Genomic DNA, 23,723 nt, shown 5'->3' on the forward strand with positions numbered 1-23,723 from the left:
CCATTCACAGTGCTGTTGTGGAACTAGCCAAAGTGTTAGATCTAGAGTTTTGTTTTCTTTCTCAAAGAGAGTTATTATTAAAAAAAATTTTTTTTGTATATTTATCTTCCCTTTTGTTGCCCTTGTTGTTTTTTATTGTTGTTGTAGTTATTATTGTTGCTGTTATTGATGTCGTCGTTGTTAGATAGGACAGAGAGAAATGGAGAGAGGAGAAGATGACAGAGAGGGAGAGAGAAAGACACCTGCAGACCTGCTTCACCTCCTGTTAAGCGACTCCCCTGCAGGTGGGGAGCCGGGGACTCAAACCGGGATCCTTATGGCGCATAACCCGCTGTGCTACTGCCCAACTCCCTCAAAGAGAGTTATTTTTATGAGCAAAAGAGACCACTCATCTCTTTTGCTCATCTCTAGGACATGTGGTAGGGGAGTTAAACCTGGAGCCTCAGGCATGCAAATCCTGTGCTTTCCGACTGAACTGTCTCCTCGTCTCTAGATCTAAAATTTTAGAGATGTACTTGGCAGGATTTCAAAAGTGCCAAGTCATCAGCAGCATGAGATATTATTGAGCACTAACTGTGTCTGACTGATAGTTCTAGGCCTGCTGGAGGCTAAAGGAAGTCCTAGAACTATTTAGGAACTAAAAGATTTAGTAAACATGCAAAATTGCCAATGAAAAATTGAACCAACTGTACAAAGAACATAAGTGTCACAGCTGACACATTGTCCTGGTGCTCCTCAGGGTCCCAGTTCACAGAGAATCAAAGAATTGTGCTGAGTCTACATCAGTGATCAGTCTTCCCAGGAAGACCCAGCCGCTGTGAAGAAAATCCTCAGCTCCATATCAATACCCAATGTGGGATGGTACACCTGGTAACATGCAAATGTGGCCATGCACTAGGACCTGAGTTCAAGCCTTTGCTCCTCTCCTGTGTGTGTGTGTGTGTGGGGGGTGCTTTGTGAGAAAGAGGTAAAGCAGGTCTGCAGGTGTTTTTCTTTTTCTTTTAAAATTTCTTTATTGGGGGATTAATGTTTTACATTTGACAATAAATAAAAAAAAGTTTTTACATGCATAACATTTCTCAGTTTTCCACGTAACAATACAACCCCCACTAGGTCCTATGCCATCCTTTTTGGACCTGTACTCTCCCCTTTACCCACCCTCCCCAGAATCTTTTACTTCGATGCAATATGCCAACTCCAGTTCAGGTTCTATTTGTGTTTTCTCTTCTGATCTTGTTTTTCAACTTCTGCCTGAGAGTGAGATCATCCTTCTGTTTCTGACTTATTTCACTTAACATGATTTCTTTTCTTTTTTTTTTTTTTTTTTTGCCTCCAGGGTTATTGCCGGCACTCGGTGCCTGCACTAGGAATCCACTGCTCCTGGAGGCTATTTTTCCCATTTTATTGCCCTTGTTGTTCTGCTTGTTGTTGTTATTGTCATAGTTGTTGTTGTTGTTCGATAAGACAGAGAGAAATGGAGAGAGGAGGGGAAGACAGAGAGGAGGAGAGAAAGACAGACATCTGCAGACCTGCTTTACCGCTTGCGAAGCAACCTCCTGCAGTTGGGGAGCCAGGGGCTCAAACCGGGATCCTTACGTTGGCCCTTGCGCCTTGCGCCATGTGCACTTAAAATGTGATTTCTTCAAGCTCCATCCAGGACCAGCTGAAAACAGTGAAGTCACCATTTTTAATAGTTGAGTAGTGTTCCATTGTGTATATATCACAATTTGCTCAGCTACTCATCTGTTGTTGGGACACCTGGGTTGCTTCCAGGTTTTGGCTATGACAAATTGTGTTGCTAAGAACATAGGTATACACAAATCTTTTTGGATGGGGTGTGTTGGGTTCCTTAGGATATATCCCTAGAAGAGGAATTACAGCGTCATAGGGTAGGTCCACTTCTAGCCTTCTAAGAGTTCTCCAGACTGTTCTCCACAGAGGTTGGACCAATTTACACTCCCACCAGCAGTGCAGGAGGGTTCCTTTGACCCCACAACCTCTTCAGCATTTGTTGCTGTTACCTTTTCTGATGTAATGCAGATGTTTTTCATTCATCCTTATCCTTCTCCTCCTCCTCCTTCTTCTTCTTCTTTTTTTTTTTTTGCCTCCAAGGTTATCGCTGGGGCTCAGTACTACAAATTTGCCATTCCTGGAAGCCATCTTTCCCCCGTTGTTGTTCGTGTTGCTACTGCTGTTGTTTTTATTGGATAGGACAGGGAGAAATTGAGAGAGGAGGGGAAGACAGAGGGGCCTGGGGAGAAAGATAGACACCTGCAGATCTGTTTCACTGCTTGTGAAGCGACCCCCCTTGCAGGTCCTTGCCCTGGTCCTTGAGCTTCGCTATGTGTGCTTAACCCAGTAAGCCACTGCCTGACCCCTTCCCCTTTCTTTTTATTTTTTATTTTTTATTTTATTTTATTTTATTTTATTATTTTTTTTAAATATTTTATTTATTAATGAGAAACATAGGAGGAGACAGAAAGAACCAGGCATCACCCTGGTACATGTGTTGCCGGGAATTGAACTCTGGACCTCATGCTTGACAGTCCGATGCTTTATCCACTGCGCCACCTGCCGGACCACTCCCCTTTCTTTTTAAAAATTAATTAATTCCATGGACAGACAGAGAAATTGAGAGGGGAGTGGGAGATAAAGAGGGAGAGAGACGGGCCAAGTGGTGGTGCATCTGGTTGAGTGCACATGTTACAATATACAAGGACCCGGGTTTGGGTCCCTGGTCCCCACCTACAGGGAAAAGCTTTATGAGTGGTAAAGCAGGGCTGCAGGTGTCTCTCTCCCTCTCTCCCTATCACCCCCTTCCCTCATGATGTCTGCCTGTCTCTATACAATAAATAAATGTAAAAAAAATAAAAAATTCACAGGTAGAACCTGAAATGGAATTGGCGTATCGCACCAAAGTAAAAGACTCTGGGGTGGGTGGGTGGGGAGAATACAGGTCCAAGAAGGATGACAGAGGACCTAGTTGGGGTTGTATTGTTATATGGGGAAACTGGGGAATGTTATGCATGTACAAACTATTGTATTTACTGTTGAATGTAAAACATTAATTCCCCAATAAAGAAAAATAAATAAATAAATAAAAATAGCGTGCCGGGCTGTAGCACACCGGCTTAAGCACATGACGCAAAGCTCAAGGACCGGTGTAAAGACTCTGGTTTGAGCCCCTGGCTCCCCATCTGCAGGGGGGTATCTTCACAAACGGTGAAGCAGGTCTGCAGATGTCAATCTTTCTCTCCCTCTCTCTGTCTTCCCCTCCTCTCTACATTTCTCTCTGTCTTATCCAACAATAGCAATGGCAACAATAAGGACAACAACAAGGGCAATAAAAACGGGAAAAAATGGCCTCCAGGAGTGGTGGATTCATAGTGCAGGCACTGAGCCCCAGCAATAAACCTGGAGGCAAAAATAAATAAGTAAATAAATAAATAAATATAAAAGGAGAGGGAGAAAAAGAGAGAGACCTGTAGTTCTACTTCACCACCCATGAAGCTTTCTTCCTGCAGGCGGAACCAGGGGCCTGAACCCGGGTCCTGACACACAGTAGTGGGTGCAGTTAACCACCCGGACATTTACCTGGCCCTTTCTTCCTACCCCCATTCAATTTCTCTCTATGGCATTAAGTAAAAGAGAAGGGGGGGGGGAAGGAGAGGAAAAAATGGCTGTGGGAAGGAGTGAATTCGTCTTGCAGGATAACCCTCGTGGCTAAAACAAATAAACAAATAAACCAGCAAACAACTACGCAATGTATTTCACACAGCAGTGGACTACTCCAGCCCATCGTGGTCCGGCCTAGGTGCTCCAGCCTTGGGTCACCATTTGAGCAACCTGGCTCTGAGTCTGTAATGTGCCTGCCACTTGGGGGAAACCACTTATTTTAGACATATTATTATTAATTATATATTATAATATACAATAATTATATATTACATATTATAAACATATTATTACTTCAAACATATTTTTAACCACTTATTTTAAACATATTTTGGACTTTTCACAGGCAATCAGGTATAATGTCTGAATAAGATAAACGGGCCTTTGTTACACTGATTTCATCTCATTTGTGTCTGATTTAGGGGTGGAGAGAGAGAGAGAAAAAGGGAGAGAGAGAGAGAGAGAGACAGGGTGTGTGTGTGTGTGTGTGCCTGAGTGTGTGTGTGTGTGTGTGTGTGTGTGTGTGTGTGTGTGTGTGTGTGTGTGTGTGTGTGTGTGTGTGTGTGTGTGTGTGTGTGTGTGTGTGCCTGAGTGTCAATGAAAACGTGTCTCATTCAGACAGAATGGTGAACAACTGATCAAGTTTGACCTTCTCATCCCAAACTGTTGACCTGGAAGGAAATTCTCACTGGTCTGTTTAAATGACCTGAGGCTTCTATTGGTCCTGTCCTCCAAGGCCCCGCCCTCTTCCTTTCTAAGCCACGCCCACCTCTGGTCCAGAATCATCATTGGCCCTTTAGATATCCTTCTTTTCCTTACAGTGCCAAGTCAATATAATTAAATATATATGTAAATCAATCAATCAAAAGCCCAGGCCCAGGTATGTCCACATCTTGCCCTAATTCTGCCCTTAACAAGCACAGACACAGTTGATTTCCTGGATTCCAGCACTGTGACTGGAGGTAAGTTGTTTTTTGTCATTCTGATCAACAGAGGTGAGGGCAATGGGTCTCCCTGTCTCTCGGCAGGGGCAGGGAGAAACCTGCAGACCTGCTTTACTGCCTGTGAAGCGACTCCCCTGCAGGTGAGGAGGCCCGGGCTCCAACAGGGATCCTTGCCTGGTCCTTGGACTTTGTGTCATGTGCGCTTAACCCTCTGCGCTACCGCCGGACTCTCAGCTTTACGCTTTTATAGTTAGTGACGTCCAAGTGCTGGTCGCATTGCGGTGTCTTATTCTTGCGTTACTAATAGAAGGAAATGGATATCAGAGGTTAGTGAAAATCAGTGGGTGTTCTTTACTCATTCACTCACCACCACCCAATCCTACAACTGGGTGTGTGGCAGAGGGGGGAAGAGAGAGAGAGAGAGGAAGGGGAAGAGAGAAAGAGAGGGATCAGGGAGAGAAGGAGAGAGAGAAGAGGGGGGAGAGGGAGGGGGAGAGGAGGGGGAGGAGGAGAGGAAGAGAGAGAGGGAAAGGGGAAGAGAGAGGGGGAGGGAGAGAGAGAGGGAGGGGAGAGGGAGAGAGAGGGGAGAGGGAGAGAGGGAGGGGAGAGAGAGTGGGAGGGGAGAGGAAGAGAGAGAGAGGGAGAGGGAGAGAGGGGAGAGGGAGAGAGAGGGAGGGGGAGGGAGAGGGGGAGAGAGGGAGAGGTGAAGAAAGGGAGAGAGGGAGGAGAGGGAGAGAGAGAGGGAGGGTAGAGGGATTGGGAAAGAGGGAGGGGAGAGGGAAAGAGGGAGGTAAGGGGTAGAGGGAGAGAGGGAGGGGAGGGGGAGAAGGAGGGGAGGGGGAGAGAGAGGGGAGAGGGAGGGGAGGGGGAGAGGGAGGGGAGGGGAGAGGGAGGGGAGAGGGAGGGGAGGGGGAGAGGGAGGGGAGGGGGAGAGGGAGGGGGGAGAAGGAGAGAGGGAGGGGAGAGGGAGGGGAGGGGGAGAGGGAGGGGGGAGAAGGAGAGAGGGAGGGGGAGGGATAGAGAGGGAGGGGAGAGAGGGAGAGGTGAAGAAAGGGAGAGAGGGAGGAGAGGGGGAGAGAGGGAGGGGGATATCAGAGGCTAGGATATCAGAGGTTAGTGAAAATCAGTGGATGTCCTTTATTTATTCACACACCACCGCCCCCCACTTCATGTATTTATTATATGTTGTAAAAAGAGAAATCAAGAAGGAAGGGGTGGGATAAGGGAGACAGCATAATGGTTATGCAATGAGATTCTGATGCCTAAGGCTCCAAAGTCTCAGGTTCAGTCCCCTGCACCGGTCACCAGCCAGAGCTGATCAGTGCTCTGTTAAAATAAAATCATAAATTAAAAAGAAAGAAAGAAAGAAAGAAAGAAAGAAAGAAAGAAAGAAAGAAAGAAAGAGGGAGTTGGGCAATAGCACAGAGGGCAAAGCTCCCCACCGGCAGGGGAGTCACTTCACAAGTGGTGAAGCAGGTCTGCAGGTGTCTATCTTTCTCTCCCCCTCTCTGTCTTCCCCTCCTCTCTTCATTTCTCTCTGTCCTATCCAACAATGACAACAACAATAACTACAACAATAAAACAACAAGGGCAACAAAAGGGAGTAAATAAATAAATATTTTTTAAAAGGGTGGTCTGGGGGGGGTGGCACAGTGGATGAAGTCTTGGGTTCTCAAGCATAAGGTCCCGAGTTCAATCCCCAGCAGCACATGTACCAGAATGATGTCTGATTCTTTCTCTCTCTCCTCCTTTCTCATAAATAAATAAATTCTTTAAAAAAATAAGAAAAGAGAAGAAGGAGAGAGAGTAAGAGAGACACCTACAGCTCTGCTTCACAGCTTGTGAAGCTTTTCCTCCCTGCGAGTGAGGATTAGAGGCTTGAACCCTGGTACCTGTGCACTGTAACTTATGCACTCAAGGAGAAGCGCCACTGGGCGCCCCGGCATTCCTCCATTTTCATTTGATTCTCCAGTTAAGAACCCCTACTTTAGGAATGTCCACCCTGAGGGGGGAAATATATAAGGCTTCTGAACCTTCTTATTTCTTCTTCCGGGGCCAGGCAGTAAAATCCAATGAAAATTTCAGTCCCCAGTGAAGTGCTATTAATAGGCCCCTTTTAGCTTTATTTGGAACACAAAGGAGCAGGCTTCCCCCTGGTCTATTTGTGGTGATCTCACAAAAGCACCTAAACAAAGGCCTCCTCAGGCCTGAAAATTTGCATAGACTATTCATTTCTCCCAGTGCAGCTTTTTTTTTTTTTTTTTTTTTTCCAAGAAACAGTTCTTGCTGGTGGGGGTGATCAAACTTGATGGGTCACATTCCCATGAAGAAGAACTTTTATCTCAGGATCTCCCATGATAGTTTGCTAGAGGAGGCTGCTTGGAGCAGAGGTATAGACTGGCATTCCAATGGAGGAAGGACTGAGCTAGGTAAGAGATCAGAGGTGTGCTGATGGTAGCGCTGATGTAGGTTAGGTTTGGCCCAAGTTAAACTAGGTTTAGGACAATACCAGATGTTGGAGAGAGGTGTTTTTTTTTTTTCTTTCTTATTTTTTTCTTTTTGTTGCCCTTGTTTATCGTTGTTGTTGTTGTTATTGCTGTCATCGTTGTTGGATAGGACAGAGAGAAATGGAGAGAGGAGGGGAAGACAGAGAGAGAGGGGAGAGAAAGATAGACACCTGCAGACCTGCTTCACCGCCTGTGAAGCGATTCCCCTCAGTTGGGGAGCCGGGGGCTCGAACTGGGATCCTGATGCTGGTCTGTCCGCTTTGCGCCATGTGCAAGCGCGTTGCGCCACCTCCAGGTTCCCTGGAGAGAGTTCTGATGAACCTGCCCTGTCAAGCCTGATATGGGGGATGCCATCCGTGGGGGGGGGGGTAGTTATGGAAGTTGTTTTTTTTTTTTTAAACTTGTTATTTACTTTTTATTTCCACCAGGGTTGTCACTGGAGCTCGATGTGAGTACTAGGACTCCACTGCTCCCGGTGGCAGCCATTTCTTTTTTCCTTTTCTTTTCTTTTCTTTTCTTTTCTTTTCTTTGATAGGACAGAGGGAGATTGAAAGGGGCAGGGAGATAGAGAGGGAGAGAGAAAGATAGACACTTGCAGACTTGCTTCAAAGGTTATGAGGTTCCCCCCCTTGTAGGTCTGGGGGGGTGTGGGGCTCGAACCCTGGTCCTTAAGCATGGTAATGTGTGCTCACAACCAGATGTGTCCCCAACTATTTTATTTCTATTTATTTAGGCATCAGACGGAGAGAAATTGAGAGATAAGGGGAAGATAGGATAGACACATGTAGTACTACTTCACCACTTGTGAAGCTGCTTTCCTTACAAGTGGGGAACAGCGGCTTGAACCTGGTTATTTGCACAGTTCTTCTTCTAGCGTTTGCCCTTCTTCCGTAGCCAGTCAACAGCGTCAGGTTGAGCCTGATGTCAAGTTTCGAGACCTCCTTTGAATCTGGAGAGGTGGCAGTCGTTGACTTTGTGGGTCATAGTCTGTCTGGAGCCGCAGGGGCAGTTTGGGTTGTCTCTGGCTCCCCAGCGATGGAACATAGCGGCGCACCGGCCATGGCCTGTTCGATAGCAATTGAGGAGGGCCCAATCATAACGTGCTAGGTCAAAGCCGGGTTGACGCTTGCAGGGGTCTGTGATGAGGTGTTTGTTCTTTACCTCAGCTGACTGCCAACTCTGTTTCCAAGAGTCTGGAACAGAGAAGTTCAGTGTAGGCGTAGGGGACCAGATTGGGTGACGAGACGTCAAGCGTTGGACAGGGTGGGCGAAGATATCCGCGTATATTGGCAGGTCGGGTCGAGCGTAGACGTGCGAAATGAACTTAGATGATGCCGCATCCCGACGAATATCTGGCGGGGCGATGTTGCTAAGAACTGGCAGCCATGGAACCGGGGTGGAACGGATGGTTCCAGAAATTATCCTCATGGAGGAATATAATTTGGAATCGACCAAGTGGACATGGGGGCTACGGAACCATACTGGGGCACAGTATTCTGCAGTGGAATAGCATAAATGCCAGAGATGATGATCGCAGTGTGGAAGCGCTCGCGCCCCATGAGGAGCTGGCCAGTCTTGCAATGATGTGATTCCTCGCGCCCACCTTTGCTGCAGTTTTTATGAGGTGTTCGTGAAATGACAGAGTGCGATCGAGAGTAACGCCAAGATAGACTGGCTGGGCTTCATGCCGGATTCTCGTATCGCCAAGCTGCACATTAAGCTCACGCGAGGCCGAGGCATGGTGTAGATGGAAAACAGATGATACCGTTTTTGCAGTGCTAGGGATTAGTCGCCATTTTTTACAGTAATCAGATATCAGAGACATGTCTTTCGTGTCACTAGGTCTTTTGTGAGTCACACTTTCTGTCACTAGGCCACTGTGACAATTACCCTCCAACTAGAAAGTTGGGCTTCTATCTTCAGAGACTGGCAAACAAAATCCTATCATTCTGGCTGATAATGCTTCTAAAAGATGGTTCCGAACCCTTGAGACTTTCCTAGATCCTGAAACAGGCAAGAGGCTAAGAGAAGATTTACAGCTCAAGGGGACAGAGACCACAGATCATGTTTTCTGAAGTTCAAGAAAGAGTGGTTTGGTCATAGAATCAGGAAGAAGTCAATCTAGAGTTTAGTCAAACTGACAAGAACTCTAAGGTCATCTTGATCAAGGGCAAGGTATGACTTCTACTATCCTTTCTTTTTTTAAAATTATTATCTCTATTTATTTGATAAAGACAGCCAGAAATCAAGAGGAAGGAGGAAATAGAGAGGGAGATAGACACTGCTTCACTGTGAAGCTTCACCCAGCAGGTGGGGACAACGGGGGTGGGGGTGGGGGCTTGAACCCAGGTCCTTGTGCATTGTAACATGTGCACTCAACCACATGCGCCACCACCTCGCCCCTACTATCATTACTTCTGTTTTTGCTTCTACAATGGATGGCCACTCCTTTCTTTCTTTTTTTTTTTTTAAATCTTTATTTATTTATTGGATAGAGACAGCCAGAAATCGAGAGGGAAAGAGGTGATAGAGAGGGAGAGAGACAGAGTGACACCTGCAGCCCTGCTTCACCACTTGCAAAGCTTTCCCCCTGCAGGTGGGGACTGGGGGCTCGAACTCAGGTCCTTGCGCACTGTAATGTGTGCGCTTAACCAGGTGCGCCACTACCCAGGCCCAGCCACTCCTTTCTTGGGGGGGGGGATTCCACCTGATAGGGAATGAAAAGGAAGAACCAAAGGGTTAGGAGCATTAAGAAAGAGAAGGTGACATACTTTCCAGCTTAGTGTTGGGCAATGGAAAGGGGCCCTACAGAACAGCCAACAGGCAGTGCCTCCTGACTCTAGACACAGATTGGAATGCAGGAGCAGAAATGGGGTATCCAGGTGGTGCCAAGAAGCCAGACCAACCTAGGAAAGCATCTGCTTGGGTCCATCATCTCACAGCCCACATGTCTGGCTGATGAGAGAGGGAGGCATGTCCTTCTGTTTGGAGTATACAGTGGTGATTAGGAGTCTTGTTAGTTTCACCTTAGTCTACACACACACACACACACATACACACACATATATATAGCCTTTTCATTGTATTTATGCAAGTATTTCAAAATAAACTATCAAGTATGCTTTGTGAAAGTAAATGGCTTTTGCTTAGTACAAACTGTACTAGAAATACATCAGAAAACTTGAATGAGGCCAGTCTGCATGGTCTAGGAGATAAAGCATTGAACTCTCAAGCATAAGGTCCCAAATTCAATCCCTGGCAGCATATATGCCTGAGTGATATCTGGTTGTTTCCCCTCTCTCTATTCCTATGATTTCTCATGAATAAATAAAACCTTTTTTTTTTATAAATATTTATTTTATTTATTTATTCCCTTTTGCTGCCCTTGTTGTTTTATTGTTGTAGTTATTATTGTTGTTGTCGTTGTTGGATAGGACAGAGAGAAATGGAGAGAGACGGGGAAGACAGAGAGGGGGAGAGAAAGATAGACACCTGCAGACCTGCTTCACCGCCTGTGAAGCGACTCCCCTGCAGGTGGGGAGCCAGGGTTCGAACCGGGATCCTTATGCCGGTCCTTGTGCTTTGCGCCACCTGTGCTTAATCCACTGCGCTACAGCCCGACTCCCAAACCTTTTTTTTTTTTTTTTTAAACGTCAGTCTGTTACAGGAAACTTGGAGAGGGACCTCTGAATAGGTGACTACTGAAACTCTCGAAGTTATCTACCCAAGGGAGGATAGATAAGATTATCTGGATGGTAGAGATAACATAATGACTATACAAAGGGGTGCTCAAATCTGAGACTTCACAAAGTTCCAGGTTCAATCCCCAAACTACCAAAAGCCAGAGCTTAAAAAGGGGGTGGGGGCAGGTAGTGGTACACCTGGTTGAGTGCACGTTACAATGTGTAAGGACGCAGGTTCAAACCTCCAGTCTCCGCCTGCAGAGGGAAAGCTTTGTGAGTGAAGCAGTGCTGCAGGTGCCTCTCCCTCCCTATCTCCCCTTCCCTCTCAATTTCTGGGTGACTTTGTCCAACAAATAAAAGATAATTTTAAAAAAATGTTTTGAGCTTATGCAGAAGGATTTTCATACCTGAGGCATGAGAAAGATCTCCAGTAGGGGGAAAATGTGTTTTGGGCTGGGGAGATAGGAGACTAGTTACGAAAAATGACTTCCTTCTTTCATGCCTGAGGCACCAAAAAGTCCCAGGCTCATTCCCAGGGCCACCTTAAGCTAGGATACTAAGGATATAAAATACTTTTGGGGCTTTCCTCCCCATGAGTACAGGAATGGGTTAGTATAGACAGGGCAAAATGATCTGAGAAGCCACAGTCATACCCCCCCCACCAGCGGTAACAGGTGACTTGAAGAGTTCTGAGTCTATGAAAGGTGCTCTTGGAATACCCAGAAAGATTGTCAGCTCTGGGGCCAGGTGGGGACTCACGCAATTGAGTGAACACATCATGTGCAAGGACCTAGGTTCAAGCAGTGGAGCAGTGTTGCAGGTGTCTCTCTCTCTCTCTCTCTCTCTTTCTCTCTCCCCTCTCTCACTTTTTCTCCCCCTTTCCTCTCAATTTCTTCCTGTCTTTACCAAAAAGAAAAAAAAGAAAGGAAAATGGTTATCAGGAGCCATAGATTTGTTGTGCAGGTACCAAACCCCAGAAATAACGCTGGTGGCAATAAAAAAAAATTTAAACATTAAAATTAAAGAAAAAAAAGATCGTGAGGGCTGGGCAGTGGTGCAGCAGGTTAAGCGTACATGGTACAAAGCACAAGGACCAGAGTAAGTATACTGGTTTGAGCCAACCCCATCCCCACCTGCAGGGGAGTCACTTCATAAGCAGTGAAGCAGGTCTGCAGGTGTCTGTCTTTTTCTTCCCCTCTCTGTCTTCCCCTCCTCACTCCATTTCTCTCTGTCCTACCCAGCAACAACAACAGCAATAACAACAACAATGGCAACAAAAATGGGAAAAAATGGCCTCCAGGAGCAGTGGATTCATAGTGTAAGCACTGAGCCCCTGGAGGCAAAATTTAAAAAAGAAAAGGAAAAGAAAGGAAGAAAGAAAGAAAAAAAGAAAGGGATTCTGGGAGAGATGGGTACAGGATTTGAGTGAACCCGGAAAAAGAAAGGAAGTCTGATTTAGAAAGAGGTTAAGATGTGGGGTGTAGGGGAGACAGTGAGACAGAAAACAGGACTAAAAGCTGCGAGACCAGAAACAGGAGTATCAGGCTTGCTTGCTGAGCTAGCTGCACTTGTTTTGCAAAATGTGTAACTTCTGGGGGTCGGGCGGTGGCGCAGTGGGTTAAGCGCATGTGGCGCAAAGCGCAGGGACCGGCAGAAGGATCCCGGTTCGAGCCCCGGCTCCCCACCTGCAGGGGAGTCGCTTCACAGGCGGTGAAGCAGGTCTGCAGGTGTCTATCTTTCTCTCCCCTTCTCTGTCTTCCCCTCCTCTCTCCATTTCTCTCTGTCCTATCCAACAACGAATTGCGTCAACAAGGGCAATAATAATAACCACAACGAAGCTACAACAAGGGCAACAAAAGGGGGGAAAAATGGCCTCCAGGAGCAATGGATTCATGGTGCAGGCACCGAGCCCAGCAATAACCCTGGAGGAGGAAAAGAAAAAAAAAAGTGTAACTTCTGATACCCTTTGAGTATAAAAGTGTAACTGCCTCCATCCAGGGGTAAACCCTTTTGGAGCTATGGAAGTCTAGGCCTGCCCACCCTCGACCTTCCACCCTCCACCCTCCACCCTCCACCCTCCACCCTCTACCCTCTAGGTGTGATAAACCTCTCCTAGCTTTGCACACCTCACTCTGTCTCATTACTGGGTCTGATTCTGCTCGCCCATTCCACAAAAGGTACAAGATTGAATGATCTACTGGGGATATATGATTTTTGTGTGTCTTTTTTTTCCCCTTCCTCTGTAGTGGTCAGAGATGAGTGAACAGCCAGAAAAAAGCAGTGCAGCTCAAGAGAAACACACAGGCGAAAGTTCTCCGGAGAAAAACTATCAGATTGGACAGAAGCAGCTGGTATGGGTGATGGGTTTTCTGATTTCCATGGTGTTTGGGGACATACCTGTTTGGGGGGTTCTGAGCTTCTCTGCTTGGGGTGGGCCTATGGACTGAGAAGGCTCTCTGTCCCCTCCCATTGATGGGGTGCAGCCAAGGACTTCGACTATAGAAAAGCTTCACTTAATAGATAAAAGCAGCTACTGATTCTGTCACTCATCCATTACCCCAATATTCACATGTTGAAAGTTTTCCCCCAAAGGCGACAGAGATAATTAGGAAAAGAGGACATAGTGGCCCAGGGGAGTCGGGCAGTAGCGCAGCGGGTTAAGTGCAGGTGGCGCAAAGCGTGAGGACCAGCATCAGGATCCCGGTTCGAGCTCCCCACCTGCAAGGGAGTCGCTTCACAGGCGGTGAAGCAGGTCTGCAGGTGTCTATCTTTCTCTCCCCCTCTCTGTCTTACCCTCCTCTCTCCATTTCTCTCTGTCCTATCCAACAACAATGGCATGAATAACAACTATAAAACAAGGGCAATGAAAGGGAATAAATAAATAAATAAATAAATATTTATTTAAGAAAAAAGGGACCTAGCGGGGGTTGTATTATTGTGTGGAAAACTGAGAAATGTTATGCATGTACAAACTATCGTATTTACTGTCGACTGTAAAACATTAACCCCCCATAAAGAAATTAAAAAAAAAAATAGAATACATTTTTTATGTATTGACTAGATAGAGGCAGAGAAACTGAGAAGGGAGGGAGAGATAGAGACAAAAGAGACATCTGCAGCCCTGCTTCAGCACTCATGAAGCTTTCTCTCTGTAGGTGGGGGGGGGGCAGGGGTTTCAACCCCGGTTCCTCTCCTCACTCACTGTGGTGTGTGCACTTAACCAATGCGCCACCACCTGTCTCTCCCCGGCCCCGCACCCCCCCCCCAGATTTGTACGTATATTTTCTTCTTCATTTTTGGATGAAGTCTTTCCCTAAGTTGCACTAGTTCTCCTCACCCTACACTAAATACAAAGGGGAAAAAAAAAAAAGTTTGTTTCCTGGTGTGCTCTTTCCTTCCTTTATATTTACTGCCTTATTGCTTGTTCATTTGTTTTCAAAAGGAAGTAGAGAGAGTGAAAGAAAGTGTTGCAGAAAACAAGAAGGAACTAACCGTAACCATTTGCTTCCAGGCCTCCACTTGGAGCTTGTGGGAGGGAATGTTTTACTTTCCCCATCTAACTCATGCTCCTGAGTGCTAGGCCCAGAACAAAGGTGGGGCTACAGGCTGAGCATGACTACATAAGTCAGACATAGCAGAGTTAGGAACGGGTGGGGTGGGGGCATCCTATCTTCCACTCTCCTTTCAAGGACTGAGAGCTGGATACTTGGTTATCTTTTCTTGTCAGTTGTGTCTAGGTGGGGCGGGGAGGCGGACTAGGGGAGGGTCAGGATTTAAAGGAGGGTGAGTTCCTGGAAGCATTCACTGGCTTTTATAGATTTTTCTATTCTCTTTTCAGCAGCAGCAGCAGCAGCAGCAGCAGCAGCAGCACTAAAACTCCCTTTAATACAGTGGAGGATGGACTCAAACCTGGGTCATACATTGGCAAATGAGCAACTCTTCTGGGTCTCCTTTCTTTGCTTTTTCTCCCCCGCAGGAGTTACTGCTGGGGCTTGGTGCACTACAAAACCACCGCTCCTGGCAGCCATTTTTTCCCCCCATTTTTATTGGTAAGACAGAGGAATTGAGAGAGGAGAGGAAGATAGGGAGAGAGAAAGACAGACACTCGCAGACCTGCTTTGCTGCATCTTCCCTTCAGGTGGGGGAGGGTTAAGGGGGAACCAGGGGACTCAAACCCAGATCCTTGTGTGGGCCCTTGGTGTACTATGTGTGCTTAACCAGGAGCGCCACTGCATGGCCCCCTGCATATATATTTTTGTTACGATTTTTACTTTGCAGATTTCCTTATTCAGTACAAATCTGAAAAAGTCCGTATCACATTTTGAAATTTCACTAGGCTAAACCATTTCTTCCTATGGTTAAAACATCAGCATTTTCATGTCATGATGGTACAAGTGCTTTTTTGGAGGGGTTGCGTTGCTGGGGATTAAACCCAGGACCTCAAACAGGAGAACTTGTACTTTACCACTGAGCCATATCCTTGCCCCCCCATCAGAAAAACCTATTAAATTTATTATAAACAAACAAATTCATAAAATGTCTTTTTCTAGTTACTTATATCACAGCACTGCTGAGCTCTGGTTTATGGTAGTGCTGCAGATTGAACTCAAGACCTTTGGTGCCTCAGGCATGAAAGTCTTTTTGCATAATCATTATACTATCTCCTTTGCTTAAGTGTCCGTTTCTTACTTCTAGCCTTTTATTTGTTTTATAGCAACAAATAGAGCGACAGTTAAAATGCCTGGCATTCCAAAACCCTGGACCACAGGTTGCTGACTTTAACCCTGAAACAAGGCAGCAGAAAAAGAAAGCACGGATGTCAAGGATGAATGAGTACTTTTCTCCAAAAAACAAGTGAGATGATGATTTCTTATACTTGACTGTTGGGTCTGTAATATGCTTGCATTTTCTTTGTTCGGTTTTTTTTTTTTATTAGTGATTTGATTTGATAGTGATTGTAAGATAATAAGAGTATAATTCCACAGCACTCCCACCACCAAAGTTTCGTATGTTCTGACCCCCTAACAGTAACCACCATAGCTCTCCCAAGATTATACGTAAACTGTATATTTTTTTCATTTCTTAAAGTTCATCTATTTAAGTTTACTGTATTCTTTTTTAAAATGTTTTTTAATATTTATTTATTTATTTGCCCTTTTGTTGCCCTTGTTGCTTTATTGTTGTAGCTATTGATGTTGTTGTTGTTGGATAGGACAGAGAGAAATGGAGAGAGGGAGGGGAAGACAGAGAGGGGGAGAGAAAGATAGACACCTGCAGACCTGTTTCACTGCCTGTGAAGCAACTCCCCTGAAGGTGGGGAGCCGGGGTATTCAACTGGGATCTTTACGCCAGTCCTTGCATTTTGAGCCACAAGTTCTCTGTATTCTACTTGTGAATGAAATTGTCCCAGAGTTGTCCTCCCTTTTTCCTCTTAACCTTTCAGATGAACAAAACAGTGCCTGACTTCCTCAAGTGTTCTCCAGAATCTCTTCCCTCTCAGTGATGCTACAGCAACAGGTTCCTTGTCACAAAACTTTTGAACCCTCCCTAGTGGAACTGAGTTTCAGAGAGCTTCTGTTCATCTTCTCTTAATATTTCCTCCATTGCGAGTATGGGACAAACTTTTTTTTTTGGGGGGGGGTGTGAAGAATGGAGGAGTTCTGGCTTCTATAATTAGCTTCTCTGCTGGGCATGGATATTGGCTGGTTGATTAATACCCTCAGCTTATCTCTGCCTTTCCCTAGTAAGCTGGTATTACCTATGCACTTTTTGACCTTGTGTCTTCACTCCTCAGCTTATATTCTGCAAAAGTTCTCCCACATGCCCACCAGGCTCAAGAAGTTTCATAACATCACTGGAACAGAAGACAGTCATGAGAATCCAAATGCCCATCCATAGTGGTGAAGATAAATAGTAGGAGCCTCATATCTGTAGGCTTCTTTTTCATGAGAGACCAGAGCACTATTCACCTCTGATATATGCTGGTATGGGGGATTGAACCTGCAGTCCTTGGGGCCTCAGGCATGTGGAGGTCTTGTGTACCACTCTGTGCTAGCTCCCCACCCTCCTGTTGTAGACCCCTGATAGAGGCTTGCTGTTTTTTCCACTGTTCTAATTCCTCAGTTACTGAGAAGCTGTGCATAGGACAAAGGGATGCTGATTACCTGGAGTTACTCATGTTCCCCTCTGGTTACAGTTCCTATTCTCTGATGGGCATCTGGTAGAATGACATCAGTTTATGAGTAGTTGGGTCAACAGCCCCAACCCCCAAGCAAAAAAGGCCCAATCTGCAACCCTACTGTACCCATAAACTACGGAATGCATGATAGGGTCAGAGTGTGTATTACAATTGCCAATGAGTGTCTGAGTTCATCTTCTCAATCCTTGATCACGTGGGAACCCTGGATCCCAGCAGCCACACCTACCACAGTAGATTATTATTTATTTGTATATAGCTCTCATTGTTCTATTTTTGCTATTTTATATTTATCATTCACAGTGGCTTACAAGATTGTAAGACTACAAATGGAGTTCCACACTGCACCCAACCACCAATGTTCTGTGCCCCCCCACCCTCCCAACAAGACCCTCCCAAAGTTTTAGAGACAGTTTCTTTACTTACTGGTCATCACAGATTTTAAAACTCCTTGTCTGTGGACACTTTCCTGGTGGTGGGCTTGGGAGGGATGAGGGAGGGTTCATTTCACAGATGTGATGATCAGGTTTGTTAAAGACATATAATGACCCTCAGCCTTCCCTGTTTCTGTAAGAAAAAGGAGAAGATTGAATGGCATGACTGAGTAGACAGGGAAGGACAGAGGTGGAGGTCTATTTGGGGCATAGGGTAAAGGAGTCAGAATCTATTTTTTTAAGGTTCTTTATTGGAGAATTAATATTTTACATTCAACAGTAAATACAATAGTTTGTACATGCATAACATTTCCCAGTTTTCCATATAATAATACAACCACTACTAGGTCCTCTGTCATCCTTCTTGGACCTGTATTCTCCCCACCCACCCACCCCAGAGTCTTTTACTTTGGTGCAATATGCCAATTCCAGTTCAGGTTTTACCTGTGTTTTCTCTTCTGATCTTGTTTTTCAACTTCTGCCTGAGAGTGAGATCATCTCATATTCATCCTTCTGTTTCTGACTTATTTCACTTAACATGAATTTTTCAAGGTCCATCCAAGATCAGCTGAAAATGGTGAAGTCATCATTTTTAATAGCTGAATAGTATTCCATTGTGTATATATACTACTTTCTCAGCCACTTACCTGTTGTGGAGACACCTGGGTTGTCTCCAGATTTTGGCTATTACAAATTGTGCTGCCAAGAACATATGTGAACACAGATATTTTTGGATGGGTGTGTTGAATTCCTTAGGATATATCCCCAGGAGAGGAATTGCAGGATCATAGGGTAGGTCTATGTCTATCCTTGTGAGAGTTCTCCAGACTGTTCTCCACAGAGGTTGGACCAAGTGACATTCCCACTAGCAGTGCAGGAGGGTTCCATTGACCTCACACCCTCTCCAGCATTTGTTGCTGCTACCTTTTCTGATGTATGACATTCTCACAGGAGTGAAGTGATATCTCATTGTTGTCTTTATTTGCATTTCTCTGACAATCAAAGACTTGGAGCATTTTTTTCATGTGTTTCTTGGCCTTTTGGATCTCTTCTGGAGTTCAGAATCTTTTCACACTAGCTCGGGTCAGTTTTTCTGTTTTACTGTAGCTAGCAGCTGTACCAGGCATACCTGAAGAGGACTTTTCATTGACTCTAAAATGCTCAATATAGTTCTTTTTTTTTTGCCTCCAGCTTTATTGCTGGGGCTCAGTGCCTGCACTAGGAATCCGCTGCTCGTGGAGGCCATATTTTCCCACTTTGTTGCCCTTGTTGTCGTTATTGTTGCCATTGATGTTGTTGGCTAGGACAGAGAGAAATGGAGAGAGGAGGGGAAGACAGAGAGGGGGAGAGAAAGAGAGACACCTGCAGACCTGCTTCACCGCCTGTTGTGAAACAGCTCCCTCTGCAGGTGGGGAGCCGGGGGCTAAAACCGGGATCCTTATGCGGGTCCTTGTGCTCAGTACAATTCTTTAGATGTCTCTCAAACATAGTTTGGTTTTGAGAGGGGGTGGTAGGATTCTCCTGAAAACTTTTTACCTCCTACAGCTGCCATGGAGGTTGGCAGGAAAGGCGTAGGAGTACAAATCTCTGTGCTCTTCGTGGGTTCTGAATTTCTAACTTTTCTCAGAAACTTATTAGAGAACCAGCCATCTTGGTCACTACTTCCTCCTTCTAAGGTTGGGAAACAGGAATCAGAAATTATCAAAGCAGGGACCAGTGGTGGAGCACCTGTTTAAATGCACACATCATAGAAATGATCAAAGCAATGGTACCGGGAGACAAAGGGAAGGATTTTTTTTTAAATATTAATTTTATTTATTTATTCCCTTTTGTTGCCCTTGTTGTTTTCTTGTTGTAGTAATTATTGTTGTCGTTATTGTTGGATAGGACAGAGAGAAATGGAGAGAGGTGGGGAAGACAGAGAGGGGGAGAGAAAGATAGACACCTGCAGACCTGCTTCACCGCTTTTGAAGCGACTCCCCTGCAGGTGGGGAGCTGGGGGCTCAAACCGGGATCCTCATGCCGGTCTTGTGCTTTACGCCATCTGCGCTTAACCTGCTGTGCTACAGCCCGACTCCCGGATTTTTTTTTTAATTTAGATAATTTACTTATTTTAGATAGGAACAAAGAGGCCCAGAGAGCACAGCACCATAGCTTCCTTCAGTGTGGTGGGGGCTGGTCTTAAACGTGGGGTGTGTCTGTGGTAAAGTTCACTATCCAAGAGAGAGATTTTTCTGGTGCTTTTGCTATTATCATTATTATTACTATTATATCTGGGTGATTGCTGAGGCTTCAGTGCCTGCATTACAAATTCATCACTCCTGTTGACTTTTTTTTTTTTTTCTTATTTGGTAGCACAGAGAGAAATTAAGAAGAGAAAGATAAAGTAGAGAGAAAGATCCCTGTAGCAGTAGGTCACCACTAGTGAAGTTTGCTCCCTGCTGACGGAGAGGAGGAATTGAACCTGAGTCCCAGCACATGGTTATATTTGTACTTTACCTGACACACTGCCACTGCCACCCCCATCGCCCCCTGTTGGTTTTTTCTGAGGATGATTTACAGTGAGTGGTTATCAATAGGAAATGGGGACAGGTCAAGTGGCTGAAGGATCATAAATCAATACAAAAGGGGACATGTGTGTTTATATCAGTCACACATATTTACTAGAGCTTGCATTTCCCCTTCTATTTTTCCTTAAGAAAGAGGGTGCAGTGGATAACAGTTACAAAAAAGACTTTCATGCCTGAGCCCCCGAATGTCACAATATCCATTCCTGCACCACCATAAGTCATGCTCTGATGATGATGATGATGATGATGATAATAGTGGGGGAGATAGCATAATGGTTATGTAAAAAGACTTGTGCTGGAGGTAGGAGCAGTGCTCTGATCTTTCTCTCTGTACATCTTCTTTCTTTCTCCCTTTCTTTCTTTCTTATTGGATAGAGACAGAGAAACTAAGAGGGGAGGAGGAGGTAGAGAAGGAGAGAGGCAGACACCTGCAGTCATGCTGCACCACTTCTGAAGCTTTCCCCCTGCAGATGGAGGTCAGGGGTTTGAACCTGGGTTCTTGCACAGTGTAATGTGTGTGCTGAACCAGGTGCACCACCACCTGGCTCCATCTTCCTTTTTTAGTCTTTCTTGTCAAAAATGAAATAAGATGGGAGTCGGGTGGTAGCGCAGTAGGTTAAGCGCAGGTGGCATAAAGCAAGGACTGGCAAAAGGATCCCAGTTCAAGCCCCTGGCTCCCCACCTGTGGGGGGGGGGAGTCACTTCACAAGCGGTGAAGCAGGTCTCCAGGTGTCTATCTTTCTCTCCCCCTCTCTTGTCTTCCCCTCTTCTCTCCTCTCTGTGTCCTATCCAACAACAATGACATCATCAACAACAACAACAATCATAACTATAATAATAAAACAAAGGCAACAAAAGGAAATAAATATTTTAAAGAATGAAATAAGATATAATAACAATAAACTTAAAGTAATTTGCTAGCGTAAAGTCTCATCAAAGATAGTTATTCAAGATAGTTATTCTTGATGAGAGGGCAGGCAGTGATGCACATAGGTAAGCACTCACATTACAGTGCACAAGGACCCAGGTTCAAGCCCCTGGTCCCCATCCTCACAGGGCAAGCTTCAGGAGTGGTGAAGCAGGGCTGTAGGTGTCTGTCTCTTTCCCTTTCTATCTTCCCCTTCCCTCTCAGTTTATCTCTGACTCTATTCAATAATAAATGAATTAAGTTAAAAAAAAAGGATATTCTTGAAGAAGGGAAATTGGGGATGGTTGTAGGAGGGAGCTTTCGTTAGCTAGTTCTCATAATTTGCTTAGGTGGGGTGCCCTCTTTCCCTGCATACTGGGAAAAACGAGGTGTCGCTCTTGTTAAGAACTGTGCCGCGTGGGAAACTGACAGTATGTTGGATTTCCTCGAACATCACTTAATGTGAGATAGTCGGATGTGTTCCTGGGTCTCCCAGGGGCTGCCATTTCTCTGGTGTGTATTTATTGTATAGAGACAACCAGAAATCAAGAGGAAAGGGGGAGATAGGGAGGGAGAGAGAAAGAGAGACACCTGCAGCCGTGTTTCACCACTTGTAAAGCTTTCTCCCTGAAGGTGGGGGCTGGGGTCACGTGAAGGAAGTTCTCCTGCAGAATAAAACAGTGACTCTCAGGGCTGACGCCCTGTCCTGAGTGCCTCTCACTTGTCTCTGTAGGGTCATGAAGAAGTACGACAAGAACGGCAAGCTCCTCTGTAACAACATGGATCTGTGTGATTGCCTGGAGAAGAACTGCCTGGGCTGCTTCTACCCCTGCCCCAAGTGCAACTCCAACAAATGTGGCCCTGAGTGTCGCTGCAACCGCAAGTGGGTCTATGACACCATCGTCACCGAGTCCGGGGAGGTCATCAGCTCGCTGCCCTTCGATGTCCCTGACTAGCAAGCTGTCACATCTGGACCCAACAGATTTTCTTTTCTTTTCTTTTTATTATTATTATTTTTTTTTCAAGATGACTTAAATCAGCCTCCTTGCCTTGGTGAGTTCCATCGGTTTGGGGTTGGGGCAGGGTTGGGAGTGGGGGGGGGGAAATGTTGGAAAAACATACTGAAACCTCACCTGCTTGGAAGCCCCAACGTCGAACCGATAGTCATCCCAGAGGCATCTGAATCTTCTCTCATCCATTATGTCCAGAATGTGACGGCGACCGGATCTCAGCATAGCTCGCCCACACCCCATCTTGACTCTGCCTTCCAGTGGAAAAAAAAAAAATCCCTTTCCTCTTGAGACAAATGTCATCTGAAGGTTTTAAAGCTCCTTTTTTTTTCTTTTTAAAGTAACATCTCAGTTAACATTCTAAAGAACTTTTTTTTAAAAAAAAAACTTTTAAGCTTTTTAGTGTTTCAGTTAGATTTTATTTTTTAATGTTAAGATTTGGGTCTTCTGTGCAATGAGATCTTTGCTGATAAAAAACACAGAAACCAGATGTTTATCGTATCTAGTTAGTAGCCTTCTAGGTCTGAATCAGAATTGCTGGTGGATTTTTTTTTTTCTTTCCTTACCTCTTTCTTGCTTTCCTTTTCTTTTTTCTTCTTTAAATACAACTTTGTGACTTTGCCCTTAATAGCAACAGTATCACTTTGGAAACTTGTCTTTAGGGTTTTAATGACATTAAACTTAAATTCTGGAATATTTTATAATGTGCTGATTAAATTTGATATTCTACATGTAAAATTGAGAAATTAAGACTTGACTTTTGTAAAGGTCAGTGGATGTTTTTTTCTTAACCCCAGAATCAGTATTTCAGAATTTGTTTTCAAAAGGAGAAACCTAAGTGGTCACACCAAAGTGTGTTGTACATGTGTGTGTATATATGTTTGCTAATTGAGGATGTTGAAAAGCAGTTGACTAGTTACGTGTGCGCACGGGTTTTCAATTCAGATACATCGCAGGTGGTCTATAGAACATTGAACTTGACCTTCTCTGAACTTGATTTTTTTTAAAGATGGAGTCCAGTCAGTGTTTCTCATACATCAGTATCTGTTCCAGTCACCTCTAGGATGTGTCCCTGCCCTCCAGTTTTCCAACCTGTTCAGAGCCTAGACTGGCTAATGTGCATTTCCCAGATGATACTGAATCAGCAAGTCTGGGAACTATTTTGAGAACCATGTCTCTAGGTATTTAATACGTTAGGTATTTTAAATAAGGTATTTTAATATTTTTTTATTCCTTTTTGTTGCCCTTGTTTTATTGTAGTTATTATTGATGTCATTGTTGTTGGATAGGACAGAAAAAAAATGGAGAGAGGAGGGGAAGACAGAGGGGGAGAGAAAAATAGACACTTGAAGACCTGCTTCACCGCCTGTGAAGCGACTCCCCTGTAGGTGAGGAGCCGGGGGCTCGAACCAGGATCCTTATGCCAGTCCTTGTGCTTTACACTGCCTGCGCTTAACCCGCTGCGCTACCGCCCAACTCCCATTTTAATAATTTTTAAAAGATGTATTAATTTTATTAATTAATGAGTGAAGAGAGGAGAGAGAAAAGAGAGAGAGAGAGAGAACCAGAGTGTCATCCTGGTATATGCAATGTCAGGGACTGAACTTGGGATCTCCTACTTTGAGATTCCACCATCCCCCATCAACTGTGCCAGCTCCCAGGCCACATTTTTTGTCATTTTTAAAAAGTAGCATAAGCTTTTGATCTTTTAAGTAAACTTAAGATGTTTTTGATAACAGTTTTCAGGGTTTATTTTTCGTCTGTAATTAGTATTGAAAGCACCTATGGGGAGTCGGA

General features: G+C 45.0%; 1 protein-coding gene across 1 annotated transcript; it reads left to right on the forward strand.

Annotated features, from left to right (window-relative positions):
• The first annotated feature begins 13,045 nt into the window (after window positions 1-13,045).
• Window positions 13,046-22,241, forward strand: ARL14EPL (ADP ribosylation factor like GTPase 14 effector protein like). Its single transcript, XM_007521969.2, has 3 exons — window positions 13,046-13,160; window positions 15,524-15,663; window positions 21,650-22,241. Exons 1-3 carry the CDS (start codon window positions 13,065-13,067, stop codon window positions 21,870-21,872), a joined length of 459 nt encoding a protein of 152 aa, XP_007522031.2. The 5' UTR covers window positions 13,046-13,064; the 3' UTR covers window positions 21,873-22,241.
• The last annotated feature ends 1,482 nt before the right edge of the window (window positions 22,242-23,723 follow it).

The sequence above is a fragment of the Erinaceus europaeus genome, chromosome 2, assembly GCF_950295315.1.
Source record: "Erinaceus europaeus chromosome 2, mEriEur2.1, whole genome shotgun sequence".
Classification (NCBI taxonomy): domain Eukaryota; kingdom Metazoa; phylum Chordata; class Mammalia; order Eulipotyphla; family Erinaceidae; genus Erinaceus; species Erinaceus europaeus.

Excerpts from the sequence above, each read along its gene's own strand:
- ARL14EPL (XM_007521969.2), top strand. The coding sequence starts at position 13,065 with ATGAGTGAACAGCCAGAAAAAAGCAGTGCAGCTCAAGAGAAACACACA. Across the intron at positions 13,161-15,523 it reads AGATTGGACAGAAGCAGCTG|CAACAAATAGAGCGACAGTT; the intron begins GTATGGGTGATG and ends TTTGTTTTATAG. Across the intron at positions 15,664-21,649 it reads TACTTTTCTCCAAAAAACAA|GGTCATGAAGAAGTACGACA; the intron begins GTGAGATGATGA and ends TTGTCTCTGTAG.